The sequence below is a fragment of the Pteropus vampyrus genome, unplaced genomic scaffold, assembly GCF_000151845.1.
Source record: "Pteropus vampyrus isolate Shadow unplaced genomic scaffold, Pvam_2.0 Scaffold7, whole genome shotgun sequence".
Classification (NCBI taxonomy): Eukaryota; Metazoa; Chordata; class Mammalia; order Chiroptera; family Pteropodidae; genus Pteropus; species Pteropus vampyrus.
In genome coordinates, this window is record NW_011888788.1 from 15,799,710 (window position 1) to 15,818,360 (window position 18,651).

General features: G+C 37.5%; 1 protein-coding gene across 1 annotated transcript in view; it reads right to left on the reverse strand.

Moving 5' to 3' along the window:
• Positions 1–18,651, reverse strand: part of RALGAPA2 (Ral GTPase activating protein catalytic alpha subunit 2) — a 295,774-nt gene that overhangs the window by 210,787 nt on the left and 66,336 nt on the right. The window contains exon 10 of the mRNA XM_011371357.2: positions 10,628–10,855. Within this exon, the coding sequence (XP_011369659.1) occupies positions 10,628–10,855 (228 nt within the window). The remainder of the gene's footprint in view (positions 1–10,627; positions 10,856–18,651) is intronic.

Below are 18,651 nucleotides of genomic sequence, written 5' to 3' on the forward strand. Positions count from 1 at the left end.
TTTTTTTTTTGCATTCTTTTTTCTTTTTGCTGTTCTGATTGGGTATTTTCTGCTACCTTATCTTCCAAATCTTTGATTCAATCCTCTGCTTCATCTAAATATCTAATCTCTTTTATGTATTCTTCATTTCAGTTACTGTATTCTTCATTTGTGACTGGTTCTTTGTTGTTTTATATCTCTATTTTTATGTTTCTTATCTCTTTGTTGAAGTTTTCACTGAGATGACTGAGCATCCTTAGAACCAATGTTTTGAACTCTGCATTGCATAGATTGCTTGTCTCCATTTTGCTCTTTTTCTAGATCTTTGTTCTGTTCTTTCATATAGAACATGTTTATCTCCTGTACCATATCTCCTGTTATTGCTTCTATGTATTAGGTAGAGCTGCTATGTCTCCCGGTCTTGGTAGAGTGGCCTTATGTAGTAGGTGTCCTGTAGGGCCCAGTGGCACAGTCTCCCTAGTCACCTGAGCCAGGTACTCCAGGTGTGTCCCTTGTATGAATTGTGTGTGCCCTCCTGTTTTAGTTGAGCCTTGGTTGCTGTTTGCATGTCATTGGAAGGGAATGACCCTCAAGCTGACTGGTTGTGAGGACTGGCTTTGACTACAGTGGAGAAGCTATTGTGCAGGGCCTGACCTTATGGAGCAGGGTTTGCTTTAGCGGGGCTCTGGAGCCTGCCCAGTCTGCCCAGGTATGTCATTTGTAGAGGTAGCTGGGTGGTGCTCTGGTATGGTCTGAAACTGGCCACTGAGTGTGTTAGTTCTGGAGCCTCTTAGAAGGAGCGCTATTGTAGGTCAGCCGTTGACTGTGCCCTGCCTGGGTCACTTAGTATGAGTTACAAAGTAATCTGCAGATAGATGCCACTTGTGTTGAGCTTAAAAGTGCCTGGGAGAGGCTAAGCTGCAAGCTGAGTCTGGCAGCCACTAGTGTTGGGCTTGGGGCTACTTGGCAAAGAGGTATAAGACATGCTGAAACCAGATGCTGCTTGTTTGGAGTTTGTGAACCTTTGAGAGGTTTTAGGAAAGTCTACAGCATAGGAAGACAGGTCATGTGTATGGAAAAGCCACTGGAGGCAGCTTTGGTGAGCCTGCAAGTAGGGTGCAGTGGGTCTCAGAGAATCACCAGGGTAGGGCGAATGGAGTTAGCCAAGTTGATGGAGACTCAGATATGGTGCCCCCTTGAGTCTGCACTTCTGTCTGAGAGAAGGCTGCCCCTCTAGCCCTTGCTCGGAAGCCAGATAGTTCAGTTCTTCCCTGAATGTCTGTGGCACCTTTCAAACTGCTGCCCCATCACTGGAGCTCAGAGTGAGTGAGTCCATCAATAAATCTGTGTGCAGGTCCTTTAAAAGGAACATCTGGGATTCCAGCAGTGCTCTGTCTCACTCAGCTACATTCTCTACTGGTTTTCACAGTCAGAGGTATGGGGACTTATCTTCCTGGAACTGGAACTCTGGCTAGGGAGCCTGGGAGCTCTCATTCCTCAGGAGGGACCTCCATAGCCAAGTCGCCGCTCTGATTTTTAACCACTACTCATGGTGTGGGACCAGCCCATTCTGCATCTCCACCCCTCCTACCAGTCTTGAGTTGGCTTCTTCTGTATATCTTTCATTATAGGACTTCTGTTTAGCTAGACTTCAGGTGGTTCTCAATGAGACTTGCTCTGTAGTTTAGTTGTAATTTTGATGTGGTCATGAGAAGAGGCAAGCACAGCGTTTACCTACTCCACTATCTTGACTGGAAGTCTGAATCCAGATCTTGCTCTCAAGTTTCAAAGATTTGTTTTAATACCGTCTTAAAGTTAGAGGTAGATTTCAGTTTAACAAGGTTTCATGCAAAATATAAATCTCCATAGATGGAAGGCATGTCCCATCAGATTCCAGAATAGAGGAATCTGTGTTATGACAAGATTGCAATATACCAGTGTATGAAATATTCTGATATATTTTGCAAGAAAAATCAACAAAGAACAGTATAACAAAGTACACTGATGTCCCATTCTAATTTTGCTCCAAAATTTTATTACAAATATTTTCACTCATAAAATTGAAAGACTTTTTATGGTGAATATCCATATACCATCAGCATTTGCTCTATTTGCATTATCACATAATGTCAATCCACCCCTCTATCTATCCTTCTTACAATTCATTTTATTTTTGATACATTTCAAAGAAAGCTGCAGACATCAGTATATTTCACCCCAAATGTTTCAGCACGCAATTGCTGAGTTAAAAATTTGTTTATCATACTTAAAGTAAAATGTATAAACAATGAAATGCACAAATGTTAAATGAGCCATTTGATGATTTTTGACAAATGTAGACAATTACATAACCCAAACCTAATGTCAAGGTATACCATGTTATCTGCCTCCCAGAAAGCAAATATAAATCCTCCCTGGAAGAAAATAAAATCATATAAAAGCAAAATTATTTGTATGTACAATCTGGTTAATATTATAGCAGTATATTAATAAAAAATCAAAAATATGAGGAAAGATGTCAATAACCATTAAAATATTACAAATGAGTGTAAAAATACTAATCTGAAGGAGAAAAATGGAATGCTAAAAACAACCAGTCTGAAAGAATTCAAGACAACTTGAAAGTAAAAAGTAAGGTAGTAAACTTAAACACAATTATAGCTGTTGTTATATTAACTATAAATGGAATAATGCTCCAATGAAAAGACAGAAATTATAAGGTTGGATTTTAAAAACTATTAAAAAGACAATATGCCATTTTTAAAAGGATACCAAAACATATAGATATGAGGAAGCTGAAAGTAAAAAGTTAGAAAAAGATATGCCATGCAAAAACTACCCAAAAGAAATCCAGTAGAGATAAATTAATAGGCAAGATCAATTGTGAGGGAAAAAGAAATTACTAGAGGTAAATAGAAAATTCTTAACGATAAAAGATTCGGTTCAAAGGAACATATAATATTTCTAAATCTGTACTGCAACTAATAATTATGTATCAAACATATATATATAACAAATATTGATAGACTGATGAAAAAATAAATCTACAGTCACAGTAGGATATTCTCAGCAACTGACAGAATAGACAAAAAATAATAAGGATAGAGAAGAGTTGAACACATAATTCATACCTTCTCACTATATCTTCCATTTCTTGACCTCTCATATTTTTCATCTCTCTGAGGTGTATTCAGAATAATTACTTTTTAAAAAATTTTATTTATTTTAATTAGTTTCAAGTATACAGTACATTGGTTGGACATCTACATAGTTCATAAAACGATTCCCCCATGTGCTCCCTCCCTCCCCTGACTCTCCACCTAGCCAATGTATTAATGCTAACTGCATTCTCTATGCCATGCTCCCCATCCCCATGACCATCCATCCATCAGCTACTAATTTTTACTTCTTTAACCCTTCACCCCATTCTCCCATCCCCTCAAAACCCTCTCCCCTCTGTCCAACACCAAATTGTCCACTATATTTGTGAGTCTGTTTTTGATTAGTTTGTTCTTTTTATTCCTTAGATTCTGCATATAAGTGATCATATAATGTTTATCTTTCTCTGTCTGATTTAAATATTGTCTAGGTCCATCAAAGCAATATCTTTTTCCATCCCCTTCCTTTTAGTCTGTGTGTGTCTTTTAATCTGAAGTGAGTCTTTTGCATTTTTTCTTCTTAAAGAAGTCCCTCCAACATTTCCTGTAATACTGGCTTGGTGGTGACAAATTCCTTTAGCTTATTTTTGTCTGGGAAGCTCTTTATCTGTCCTTCAACTCTAAATGATAGCTTTGCTGGATTAAGTATCCTTCGTTGTAGATCCTGGGTCTTCATCCTGTCGAGTACTTTTTGCCAAGCCCTTCTGTCCTACATATTTTTTTCTGAGAAATCAGCTGCCAGTCTTATGGGTATTCCCTTATAAGTAACTGTTTTTCTCTTGCTGCTTTTAATATTCTTTCTTTGTATTTAACCTTTGGCATTTTAATTATGATGTGTCTTGGTGTGGGCCTTTTTGGATCCCTGATTTTTGGAATTCTCTGAGCTTCCTGGGGTCTTATGTCCTTTTCCTTCACCAGATTAGGGAAGTTTTCCATCATTATTTCTTCAAACAGCTTCAACATCTTGATTTTCTTCAGTTACACTGATCAGACGGATATTTGGACCCTTAATAGTATCCCATATGCTCCTTATTTTTATAGTCTTGGCATCTTATCTCTTGCCATTCTGCTTGTGTGTCCTTGGCTTTCCTGGTCTCTAGATGGGGCATTTGATACTTTTCTTTGTTCATTTTGTTTATTCCTTTGTTTATTCCATTTAATATACTTCTCATCTCAGATAATGTGTTCTTCACTTCTGACTGGTTGCCTTTTATAATTTCCGTTTCCATTTTTGTTTTTTATCTCTTTGCTGAATTTATCTACACTTCCCAAAAGTTCATTGAACATCTTTATAACCAGTATTTTGAACTCTGCATCTGTTAGATTACTTAACTCCATTAAATCTGGATCTCTGTTCTGTTCTCTCATATGGTTTCTGCTTCTTTGTCTTCCCATTTTGGCTGCCTTTCCATGTCTGTTTCTATGTACTAATAAGCAAAGCTCCTAAGTGTCCTGGTCTTATTAGTGTAGATTTATAAAGTAGGTGTCCAGTGGCACAGTCTTGAGAGGGGTTCAGCTGTAGGCCAAACTTAGCCCAAGCTTCTATCCCTCCGGGACTACCTGTTAAGATTTAGCAAGCAATCCACAGATGCTGTGCTTAGAGTTGCCTCAAAAAGCCACACCAGAAACCGAGGCCGGTTGCCTCCAGTGTGAGTCTAGGCACTGCTCGGCAAGGAGTACCTGACTTGCTGAGGATATACCTGGATGTGGCTTGGGTGGGGCTGTGAGTTCGGGGAGCGGGTGTTTCAAGAAATTCTCTGGGCAGAGTGACCTCTGTTATCCAGTTTGATGACATCATGGCTATGGCAGCATTGCGTCCTGCACACTGGTATGGGGGAGGGCTCAATAGGGAACAATGAATTGCGCAGGCACTTCTGTACAGAGGAAGTCTCACCTTGGCTCTCACTCCCACAATATCTCCCTATAAGTCCCTGGTGCCCCCTGCACACAGCCAAATTGGCATTGGTGCTCAAAGCAAGCAGGTCCATCACCAGGAAAATTCACTTGCGGATGCGGCCCCTTTAAGAGTCTTCTGCCACTGCCACTGCCACTGCTGCAGCCTCTGTCTCACTCAGCTGCTAGAGACTGGGCAGCCCCACATCCTCTCCCCATCCTACCCTCTGCTGTTACAGGGTGATTTCTTGGACTTCTCTCTAGTTGTATGGCTTATTCATCGACCAAAACTTTGATTTGGTCGCCAGAGGGAAGAACAGAGCCTCTATCATCTACGTCATTTATTTTTTCCTCCCCCAGAAAAATTTCTTTAGCTATGTCATCCAGTTCATTCTCTTCGGCTGTATCTAATTTGCTAGTACACTTATTGAGGTTTTTCTTTAATACTTCAATTGTTATTTTTTTCTAGAACTTCAAATCTATTTAGTCATTTGATAAAGTTTCTTGTTTTCTGCAAACATTTTCAAGCTTGTCTTTTATTTCTTTAAACATGTTTAAAGGTATTCATACTAAAGTCTTAATTGTATAACTAAAGTCCCTGTGAGGCTTTCTTGCTTCTTCTGATTTGTATGCCCAGAAAAGTTTTCAGTTATAAATTCCTAAGTGGAAGAAAGAGTGACCTCAAATTACTATACCCAGCTAAACTGCTATTCACATGTAAAAGCAAAAGGAAAACATTCCCTTTCATAAAAGGACGCAGGGAATAAAGCTTCCAAGACACCTTTTTGAAAATACCTACGTGATGACAAAACAAGGCTAACCAAGAAGTCAATCAAAAAAAAAAATATTTTAGGAATGTGGACACCAGAAGTAATGAATCTATCTAAATACAGAATCAAGACTAAACAACTGCACAGTAGGATTCCAAAATAGACTGCAAATAATGATTAATTTGTAATATAAATTTACAATATAATGAAATTAGCACATGAGTGAAGAGGATAAAGAAGCTATAAGGCTGCTAATTTCTTGTATTTCATTACAAGAAATAAACAAGTGCTATCTAAAATAACAACATGTAGCTTAAAGGTGACTCCAACACCTCAATGTTATTATAATAGTTTTATTATAGACAAATCTTTTAGCAATATTTCTTGTGGTAAAACAGTGTTTATTTGAATTTCAACAATTCCTTCAAATTTGTTTTCTTCTCTTAAATTTAATAAAATTCACAACTCTTCATTAAAATATATTAAAGATCCACTATGAATTAAAGATTACATTGTCATAAAGTTATTCTGTCAGTCCCCCGCCCTTACCCCTGGCACTTCTATATACCTACCTTTGCCCCTACCTTGACCTCAGTCAACTCTGTCTGGTTTCACCTTTTTCTGCCTTTGTCTGCCTGCCTGCCTGTCCATTTATACTTGCCTGGCAAATTCTGCCTGTCCGTTTATATTTGCCTGGCAAATTCTATGTCTGCCTTTCTGTCTGCAACTACCCACCTATCCATCTACACTTCATTTCAATCTCTGCCAGCTGGCCTTTCTGTACCATTTCCTCTCTGCCAATATCTTATCTGCCTATCTAGCTAGCCAGGCCAGCAGCCATGTATACACATATAGAAATACCTAAAGTGATGCTCTTCCAGCATTAAAAGTGCTTATTTAGATGGTAGTGATTTGAGTGATTATCTTTTACTTTCTCCTTTATACATAGATAGATAGATAGATAGATAGATAGATAGATAGATAGATAGACTGTGTTTATCTAATGAACATTCATTTGTTTTAATAAAAATAAAGCTGTTCTTTAAAACAAAATCAACAACAAACAAAACCTAATGAACAAACACCCTTTATAACAGTGCTCTGAACTTTTCAGATCGTAACCTAAGTGAGACTTTTTATAGAAGGATATATGCACAGTATATACATAAATAAATCAGAAGTTTCATAAAGAAATATTAATCTTTACAAAATACACTGTAAAATGTTTTGGTCTGTTCTATTTTACTACATTCCATCATTTAAAAAAAATACTGGTTTTGACCCAATTTGATTTCAACAAATGGTTATAACAGGTAGTCTAAAAAACACCAGTAGAAGACAAGTTTCCAGTGGAACTACTCAAGACCAGAATTGCCCTACCTGAAGCATTTACCAGTGCTAGCTTGCCTGCTAAGCATAGTGGTAAATTGAGGCTGCCCTGAGCCTTGCCAAACCTCATCTTCCTTCAGTTACTATCTATTTCCATTACCTTGAACTAACTGGACCATCTAGTCCAAGGTGACTTGCACTGCTAGCCCCTGCTATGAGCCTCCCTGCCTCCAGTGGCACCTCATCAGTATTTATTCCCACATCACACGCGTGGACATCTGATCTTCTGCTGTATCACACTGTTCTCTTGTACATACACACATCTCCCTACTGACAATTGCACTTCCTGAATGCACATTTTACATTTTAATAGCCTTTAGGCTTAAATAGTCTTTAAACACTTTAATTTAAAATTGAAAAATAAATTATTATGGAAGAAGTCTGTCTTCCATAAAAGAAAAATCATCATTGACCAAGAGAGGGCAATAGAACACAGTGTTAAAAGTCATGCCTTTTCCCAAATGTCTCTATTTCAGTATTTTAACAATGCATAATACTCATATTTTAAATTATATATATATGTATTTTTTAAATAAGATTTGATTAAGACTAATTATGAAATGTAAATAAAATGTTTTTGAGCTTCAGGGCACAAAGATGTCTTTTAACTTCAGTCATATGTAGTCTGCAGTTACTTCGATGGCTCAAGCTACTTCAAATCTGAATTTAGATTGGATTTAGGATGTAGATTGAATTTAGAATTCACAGCACACTATCGCCAGAGGTGGAATGCCAATAATGGGTACAAATTATGTGTATGATAAATGAATAATTACACTATAAAGGTAAAACCACATCAACTTAGTTAGTATCACTTGCACAAAAGCTTTGTCAATGATATCTAATCTCATTTTAGGAATTTGCATCCAACAGTTTAAAATATAGAGTTTAAAACAAACTTTGACCTATAATCCAAATCCAACCTGCCACTTGATTTTTGTAAATAAAGTTTTATGAGAACACAGTCATGCTTATTACATACTGTCTATGCTACTTTTGCACTGCAAAAGCAGAGCTGAGTAGCTGCAACAGAGCCTAGGTGATCAACAAAGCCTAAAATATTTACTATCTGGCCCTTTGCTGTATAGAGTATACTGAACTCTGCCTCTATCATATGCCCTCTAAGATCTTGACTGTTTCAATTCAAATTAAAGCATTACCATCCATGTGTGCAACAAGCATCACTATGGCAATATTAATGGAGGAAATAGGGTAGATTTTTAAATCATGGACTATTATAATAAAAGAATGTTCTAGCAGCATGATATCTACAGTGCAGATTAGAAAGGGATGACAAAGAAGGTGTGGGGCTCCAAAGAACATGATGCTAACTATGGTCAAAGGAAATGGAGATAAAGGTAGTGAGAAAGCCTCCTGCGTGACTTGGCCAGTGATGGCTCACAGGAGAAGAAGGAGACAAGGAGCCCAGGAGGGTTAAAATTAATAGCAGTCAAATATGTGGTGACAGAAAGAAATCTAACTATGGACGGTGAACACACAATGTAACAAGTATATGCCTTACTGTTGAATTGTACACCTGAGACTTACTGGATTTCGTTAATCAATGTCACCATAAAAAAAAATTAATTAAAAGGAAAATAATGTGAACATACTAGTTAAGTTAAAATAAATAAATAAATAAATAATGAGTAAACAAACAAGCAAGCAAGCAAGCAAGCAGTCAGTCACATCAGAAGGAGAAGTTAGATGCTAGGGAAGAAAATAAGCTAAACTTTGGCCTTGTGATCATAAAGATAACATAAGAAAGTCAGATGAGATCACAAGTGGGCATTTTAAAAGGCAAGTATGGAATTAAAAAGCAAGGTCTGGACAAAAGGCTTGATTGGAAGTCATATGCCACAACGGTTGCTAGCGCTGGAAAAGCAGTTGAAGGCTTCAAGGAGGAGAGTGTGGAGTTACAGAAGAAAATGCTCAAGTCGAGAATCTTGGTCAACTCCTGTAATTTGGGGTAAAACAAAGACTGGGGCCAAGAAATGAGACAGAGAAGACATAGTCAGGGAGCCAGGAGAACCAAGGCAGTGCTGGGCCACAGAATCAGAAAAAAATATTTTATAAGAGAAATTTTAATTACAGATTAAACAAAATTTTAAGTAAACACTTTTTAGTCATTAAAATACAAAATGCAGTAAAACTTCTAGATTGTTATGAATTATGCTGGGACTTTGATTCTTGCTTGATTTTCCTTTAACAGAAGTCTCCAAAGTGGGTTGATCATCCACTGTCTGGAAATCTTGCCTCTCCATAAAAACTCTTCATAGTACACATGCATTGCTCAGGATGCGTATAGGATCTGCCTCTTCTCCTCACCAATAATTGGTCTCTGCCACTCAAGGGCCTCGGCCTCTATCCTGGTGCATGGACTAAACACTATTTCCCAAACATAAACACATGCCCAAAAAAGAGCCATAATCTCTGTCTTCTAGGGTAGCAGTATCAAGACACAGGTAGCCAATGGCTCCACACTATAGAGCTGTTGCCATCTCAACTACATTGAGGGTTCTGCTTCCTCTGTCAGATGGCTATAGCTCAGAGCTTCTCCACAGCAGCACTAGTGACATTTTGGGCAGGACTGTTCTTTGTAGGGTGGGAGTGGGGTAGCTATCCTGTGCTTATAAGATATTTAACAACATGCCTGGCTGCAACCCACTAGATGCCAGTTGCATTGTCCCCAACCCCAGTTGTGAGAACCAAAAATGTCTGCAGACATGGTCAAATGTCCTCTGGGGAGCAGAATCATACCTGATTATTGCTCATGGCTGCTAATTGTTACCCCAGCCTCTGATCTCTTCTGTCTTCTTCCCTTGCTTGCACCCTGTTTTCTTATTTGCACTTCTGCTCTTCTCAATGCTTTTTCACTCACCACAGGTTCCACCATAGGTCTGTTATTTCAATGTCTTAACCTTGGCTCGTTTCTTTCTTTTCATTTACCCACCTTTTTTTTCTCATGCCATAAGTACTTCTATCATATGCGGATGCTATAGGTCTTTGTAGGGCAAGTACGACTGTTTGCAGAGAGCTCCAGCTCATTAGACAGCTCCCTAAGGCCCTGGGAATGATACCAGCCTTGGGCTCTTCTTTGTTATGTGTATCTGCTGATGCATATGCAGGAATAGCTTTCATCCTAACTACCTCTAGATTTAAAATTTGTTATGGAACCGAGGTATTTTTGGGATGATTTTGCTCAAACATAAAATTTTCCCTCCAATAGGAATTTTACAAAAGCACAGTTTAAAAATTCACAAAAGAAACAAAATCACAACACCCCACATGACAAATTAAAAGCAAGATTAGAGGGGTCATTATTCAGTCCTATAATTCAGCCCAACTCATCAATAGTATTACCTGGAGTAGTATGAGCAAAAGAACAAGAACAAAAATCTTCAATTTCATGAACTTATAAAACACACACACACTAACCTGACGAAATACTTCATTCACAAAATTGACATAACCACGCGTCGACAAGAGGATCCGCTGCACCATTTCATACACAGTTCTGTGCTCTTCTTCAATGCTACAAAGGCTAGAGCTGCTGAGTCTCCGGTCGGACAAGGTGCTGCTGTTAGAATGGTTTTTATCTGCCTCTACAGGCCCGCCACCCTCCAGCTCCGGCACTCTCTCTTGTGATGTACCACCGCCAACAGTCTGGAAGAAAGTCATTACCACAAAGGAGTGATCCTTTTTGACACTCGAGAACACCTAGCAAAACTGAAGACTTGTTTTAAAGAACTCTGGTTCCCATTAACTTGACAGCTAGCTGGAATCCAGTGCTGCTTGAAGCACATAGGGCTCCAGGACCTGAACTTACCAAGTTTCCAATTCACCAACTAACCCCTCCCTGACTCAGTTACTTTAACAGGAAAACTATTAAATTATTACAAGGAGAGAGTCTGTGAAATTTTATCAACCTAAAATATGTATTTATATTTATAAAATCACAGAATATATTAATGTGTGAATGAATTTATATCATCATCACCTTTGGTCTCTACACTTCAGTACTTACTCCACAGTTGCAGAGATTTGAAAATTAAGTGGAAATTTTGAAGCCACAATGTTGGGAAGCATCATCTGATATATAAGACTAAGTGACGCCTTGCTGGAGGAGTGTCAAGAACTTCAAAGGGTATAAGAATCTTGATCTGAGTTTTATATTCAGAATCTCAGATCAAGCTTAACTAAAATATTTATAAAACTTTAAATATTTAGAAGACTTTAAGAGCACAAAGAAATAAAATAATCCACACAATGAGTCACAGTTTAACACTGGTTTCTGCTCTCCTTTCCCCAAAGAATTAAATGTCTCCTCCAAACATGTATAATTTCTCTTCATCTTTGTAAATTCCATTATTCTTTTAAGTGCCAAAATATATAACCCAAATACCACTAAAATTCTACCCACTGTGAATATTTTTTTACAGGAGTGATAAGAGTAGTACAAAATAGTAATTTCAGTAACTACCAAGGACAGGTGAAAGCAAAACTGATATCAAAGTAGTAATCTCTAGGAGAAATTAATGGAAGATTATATTTATAATTATTTTTTCTCTTCATGCCTTAGCTATTAAGCCTACGTGGCTTATCAAAGGCACTGTCACACTGCGAGATGAGCTACCCTATAGAAATTATATCACCTTTTGATGAATCAACTATCTTCTATAGAAAGATTAAATTTCACTCATTGTTAAAAATATATGTTTTATTTTAATCTGTAAAGCATGGAGGTTGGAGTAAGGCTAATTCTTTTGCAGCTCAATGACCCGTAACTTTTTGATAAATAACTTTCATTTTCCCGACAGGCCTAAAACGGAAAGAAAAAACATATACATACATATATACGTAGCAAATTAAAAAGGCCACAAATTCTTTGACACTCCTCTGTAGAAAGGTGAAGTCATGTCCCCTCCCTTTGATCCACATGGACTCTGTGACTGTGTTAACCAGTAGAATAGAGTGGAAGAGACCTGTGCTAGTTTCAGGCTCAGGCCCAAGAGGTTGACAAATCATTACTTCTTGGATCCCTGAGCAGACAGAAAAGAAGTCCAACTACCCGGATAGACACTACATGGAAGGAGAGGCCCAGCTGAGGCCAGCCTTCCAACTGCACCCACTGAAGTAACAGGAATATGTACCAAGTTACCTTGGACCTTCCAGACCAACCAGCTGCCAGCTAAAGACCTCAATGAATGCCACATGAAGCATAAGAACTGCCCCCGAATCCTGTCCAAATTCCTGATTCAAAAAATGAAATATTTAGTATGATAAAACGGTTGTTGTTTTAAGCCACTAAGTTTTGAGGTCATTAGATAACTAATTAGGTAACACAGCAACTTGATAACTAAAATAATGTGCATAAAGAATTATGTTTAAAGTCATCCAGTCATTTAAAAAATGAGCTCTGTTATGAGCTCTGTTATCCAAATAGAACATAATAGTAGCATAGATGGATTTCTCATCATGCCATAAATTGAAAATGACAGCTTACTCTCAATGACATGAGGGTTAGGGGTGCTGACCCACCATGGAATTGAAAATCTGCATATAACTTAAGTCAACCATCTAAATGCAGATTCCCAACTGTGGATAGAAAATATATTTCTCCTGATAAAATGATGCTTTTCTTAGCCTCTTCTAGTCCACACTCCCTTCATGAAGGCTGCTTTCCAAAAATATGTACATGTTTCTATAGACATTTATAATTACAGGAAGTGACAAGAGTAAAAACAAACTGATAATCCAAGTCTATTCATTTCTTGTTTCTTTTATGAAGATTAACAGCAAGAAGATGAAAAAGATAACACAGAGAGAGGTCCATTCCCGTTCCCCACTACAATTAAGCTGGAGTTCTCAATTATTTATTTAGTATTTTTTAGTATTTGCCAGGGCTCAAGAAATTGCATGATACAGGCTACCACTTAATCCTTCCCCCAACCTTTCCTACCATCATGGCTTCCTCTCAACCTACAGCTCATACTGAGACTTGTTTATTCTAAAGGTCAGGCCCAATTAAGACAACCACAAATCAGGTGTGAAACGAGAGGATGCAACTACTATTCTGTTGGTGTTACCTGATGCCACCCACTCATTATTAAAGGGCTAGTCCAGAATTAGTAAAAGTGGTACTTCAATAATGTAATTAAAGAATTATCATACAAATAAATGTGATCAACTGTCTTACAATTTCAAACTTTCTTTCTCATTCCCTAATGGACTCCTTTGGGTTCTAATGTTTAATTAATGTGCATATAGAACTGGTAAAAAAAAAAAAAAAATTGCTGCTTAAATTTTAAAATCACCACTCTGCTTTCTCTAATGCATGTTGAAGCACTACTACCTCATACAGAAATGAATTACTAAGGAATAAATAATTCTTCACAGAAAACATTTTCAGCTGAAATGATGAACAAAGACTGTTCAGGTTTAAAAGAGGAGTTGATTGTCATTGCCAACATACCATGGGATGTATGGGATGTACTTTCATTCTACCATGAATGATGCTACTGAATAAGAAAATTTGTTAAGCCAGACTCTCCAAGTGTAAAAGTTAGCTAAGTCTAGAAAATGTACTAATTCCTTTTTTTTCCTGGCAAAAAAATACTATCAAAGGTATTAGTTCTAGATCAAGAAGAAGTAAGTTCACTTTGGAAAAATAACACACACATACACAAAAACTGTCACACATGACTTTTAACACAGTAATAGTGGCCAAAGTGTGAACTCTATTTGGAAGCAGCACTGACAATATTGTTTTAAAGGGCTTTTACAAGAGCAGTATATTCTTTGAAGAGATTCTGGATCACCTGACTTAGGCAGGGATGTTCACTTTACACGGGTAAAATTAAATTTTAAATTCCAAACGAAAACTTTCAGGAGACAAATGCAAATATATGTGCTTTTATTCCTGCACCTCCATTTCCAAAATTTAATATTCAATTGCTTTTTCTCATGTACAATGTAAACAAATGCAGAACACAGTAGACACATATGAGATGAGGTCTGAACCACAGCTGTAAGGCAGAGAGGGGAATACAGGAGACAACTGGTCAGCTGAATAATGAGCCCCAAAAGATGTCCATGCTCCAATCTCTGGAAACTTTGAATGTTACCTTACATGTCAAAAAGGACTTAGCAGATATGGTTAAATAAAAGATGCTGCAATGGGGAGATTATCCTGGATTTTCTGGGTGGTCCCAGTGTAATCACAAGCAGGAAGATGAGACACAGAGAAGGCGATGTAAAGATGGAAACAGAGGGAGAAAAGGTGATGTGATGAAGGGTCACGAGCCAAGAAATGCAGGAAGCCTCTAGAAGTTGGACAAGGCAAGAAAACGGATTCTGTTTGTGGTAATTTGCTATATTAGCAATAGGAAACTAATATAAAAATTTATTGTGAGGTATAATAAAAGTCCCTACAGTGGTAATGACCATTTCTAGGTGCATCCATCTGCAAGGAATAGTAGCACTGGGCACAGATGGCTGTCTGCCCAGCATTCATTCCTCTTCTCTCACAGAATCCCAGGGCTCTGTGTGCCTCTTCCCAAGAAGCCCACATGACTCACAAAGGTGACCCTATCCACAGTACCAGGGGAGTGTTCCAAATAGTAAGAGTCTATCATGCCCCTTCCCCTGGGCAGTTCACACACTCAGTTTTAAGCCAATCAGTGCCTTGTTATGGTTCTAGGAGTGGACAGATAATCTAAGCTGTTGTACTCAGACAAAAGGGCAGGGCTTTGTATTTCTGGGTTATCTGTGAACATGAACAAGGAATGCAGTGCCCCATCTTCCAATCATCAGGAAAGCTGAAGACAAACCTGCCAGCGGGAAAAGGGCAAAATAGAAAAGAAAAAACCACAGAGAATCATAGAGAGAGCAAGCCTCCATGAGTGAACCATGAGTAACCCCACTGTCAGCTAGCCTCCCCATTAGCTTTAATCATGAGATTAAAATATTTCTTTTTATGTTTAACTCAGTTTGAGCTCTGATGTCTTTTTTCTTTTAGGATGATAAGAACTATCCTAATTGATTGAGTTGTTCAGACCCCTATGACACTAAAAAAAGCTAGATAATAAGAGTAGATGACTTACAAGTATGAAGAGTCAACAAGAAGAAAAAATTATAAACTTGAAGCTGTGGTTAATCTGCTATTCTTGCTATTTATCATCATCCAGGTGAGGAATTTACTTTCAATAAATATAGGTGGTTTTTCGAGATTTTGAAACCAGGTAGGAAAGAAGTTACATTTTTTAAATACTGTTTTGAATCGCTGAAAAATCACATAGATGCAATGTAAAATTTATCAAAGAGTGTAACTGAGTTTCTTATATATAATTTGATACAAATTTTGGTCTACCTGATGATTTTTAGCTTTTGTCTACCTGACTGGTGAATAAAGTTCTCTTGTCACAGCTCAGAATTAACTGTTTCCCTGACTGCTGGTAAAATCCAGGGGCATTTTTATTTCCTCTTCTGTGAACTTCTCTTTCATCTCCTTTGTCCATTTTTCAATTGGACTATTTGTCTTATCAATTTGTATTTTAATAAATAGTAGAGATATGAGCTCTATTAACAGCCATGATGTTACAAATGCTTTTTCACAGTCTATTCTTGGGTGTGGCTTTATGCTCTTTTGAAACATAAATCTTTTTCTATGTTTTCAAATAAAGTTGAACCTCATTTCCTCTATGGCTTGTGGGTCTTATCTGTACCTAAGACGGCCTACCACTTGCCAAATTTATACATTCCCTTAGATTTTCTCCCAAAGTCTTTATCATTTTGTTTTTATAGTTGGACCTCAAATCAATTTTGGCCTTAAATCAATCTGACATTAGTTTACGTATGTAACATGAAGCAAGAATGAGAAAGTGAGACACGCAGACATGTTCTTTCAGCTTCAGGGCTGTAGGTTAGATTAGATATTCAATGCTAGTCTCAATCTTATTCCTCTGAAGGAACTTCTTATTTCTGTCTGGAAGTCTGTATAGTTTTTAATCCTTGAAAGTCGAATGTCTGCTTAGGTTTGTATTTGTGTAGCTAATTCTTCCTGGGACTCAAAAGCCTTTCAGTCTAAGGCATTACTTCTTTTTGCTCAGTCTGGAAGTTTTCTTTTTATTAGTTCAATTATTACTTCTCATTCTTCTCTACTTCTGACCTCAAAATATTTGCAAGGGAGGTCTGGATCTGTCCTGAGGTTTTATTTATTGTCATGGGATATTTCTTCAGAAAATAAATTTTGTTCTCAGCAGTGATTGTTACCATGTCGGCTTACCTACTAAGTTTTTATACGAAGAAATTTAAGATATTTTTAAAACTTCCTATCAGCAAGTCTTTTGTTGTTCTTGTTGTAATTGTATCTCTCTCAACTTCTTTGAAAATAAGTTTCTCCACTTCTTCTGTCAGATTTTGTCAATAGGGCCACATGCTCTGAATCTCGGTTTGGTGCTCCTCCAACAAGGCATCAATTACCCCTCAGGTGTGTGCAACTTTCACAGTTCAGGCCTAGGTCACACTGCTGGGAACTCCAGGGTATCAGCAAACCTGCACTAAGTGGATCACACTTCCTATCCCTATTCTTGTAGACAACAAAAAAAGCTCACAAAACCATGACCTTTCCATAAAGTGGCTGCTCTCTGACTTCCACAAGTGGTCCTGCTCTACCCAGCATAAAGTCCCCTAAGCAATTCAACCAGCTTTGAAAACCCCATTTGTAACTGACCACAGCCAGCAAGAAACAGATGGCCCATACAAGAAGAGGTCTTCACCTAAGGCCTAGGGAGAGGCAGCCTTCTCTCTCCTCTAGGGATCCCATCATGGCTCAACCACCCTGAAATCCTGAGTGCTGATCCACCTCTTCCCCTGAGTTTCCAGAGGGCAGTTGGCAGTCTTATAGGTCCTCTTCATGGCCAACCTACATCATTCCTGAGGGCCTTCCAGGTGCTGGGGACTGATGAAAGCAAGACAGGCCCTGGTCTTATTGCTCAGAGGTTACTAGTACCAGAGTGAAGGAGAGAAAACGAGAGAAAACCAGAAGTATACACAGAACAGTCATCTCAGAATGCTTCCCTCATCCCCAAGACTGCCTTGTTATGACAATTCCAATAGAGCACAGCAAGTGCTTCTAAGTCACAGCTTCTTACGAAACCTCAGCATTACAGAGTGAGCCAATAAAATCAAGTCCTTATAACACAAACAACCTGTAAAACCCAATAAACTCAATAACCCAAATATAAGTTAGTGTGTGTTATTACATAAGTATGAAGAGATAAAGATGATGAATGACATACCTGCATGATTTTAGGCAATACATCAACTCCATTTTTAGTGTTTTGTGTTGTAGTTAAATACTTTTTTTCCAAAAAGAAAGTTACAATCCACTTAATAAAAACAACACGAGCTGCCATGAATGGAATTTTTGTACTGTAAATGTTTTCATTGTCTCGAGTTGTAGTAATATACACTGGCTTTGGTCTTAAATGGGGGATGTCTGGGAACAAAAAGAACAATGATTAGGTTAGTGAATCCTGACATCATGTAACCCCTACAAATGTTTCAGTTTTCAAGTAAATAGACATATTTGGTTGTCTGAAAAACAACTATAATTAAAAAACTATAATTAAAGAACCAGAAATGATTAAAAATGTCATTTTTTGGTAAACTCGTTTCTGATTCTGCCTTGCAATTTGACAAGACAGGGAGGTGGTGGTTGTTATGGTAACATACAGCTGTGGTACATGGCTGTGGAAAAAGTAAACTAATAACTCTTTTTAACAAATCTGAGAAATTACATGAAATTATAATAGCGAAAAATATTTTCATATATAACTAATTTAAATTTATTTTATGATTGGAACAAATGTAAAACCATGTATAGACATTTTTTCCATCATATAAGGTATTTTAACATCCAACATTACACTGATCAAATCAACTGAACTTTAGTTTTATATCCTTTTCCCTTTGGATGAATCCAAAGAAACAGAATCAGTATAATCTACTTTATGTCTGTAAGAATTCAGAGAGTCATGTTTCATTTCTGAGGTATCAGACACCACCATTTCCAAAGAATTAATTAGAAGTCCATTTCTCCTTCTTTAAATTCCATAATCAATATGAAAATTAAATTTGAGATACTACTTGCTGTAAGTCCAACTCTACTCCTAATTTTTGTACACCTGGAAGTACATGGATGAGGTAGAAAAATTCTTAGCAAATAACTTTAGTCTCAAAATATTAACAATATACTTACTATGTTTTCTATAATGAATACAAACTACTTATAAAATCAGAAACAAAATGTGAAAAAAATACCCACGGAGCTAACAAAATACATAGCCCAGTACCCTTAGAGTCAGGATTTCTACACTGTTCAAAATGTACCAGGCTCCAGCTATTTTCTCCTTGCCTGAGTGTCTGTGTGCATATATAATAAACACCTACAAACAAAT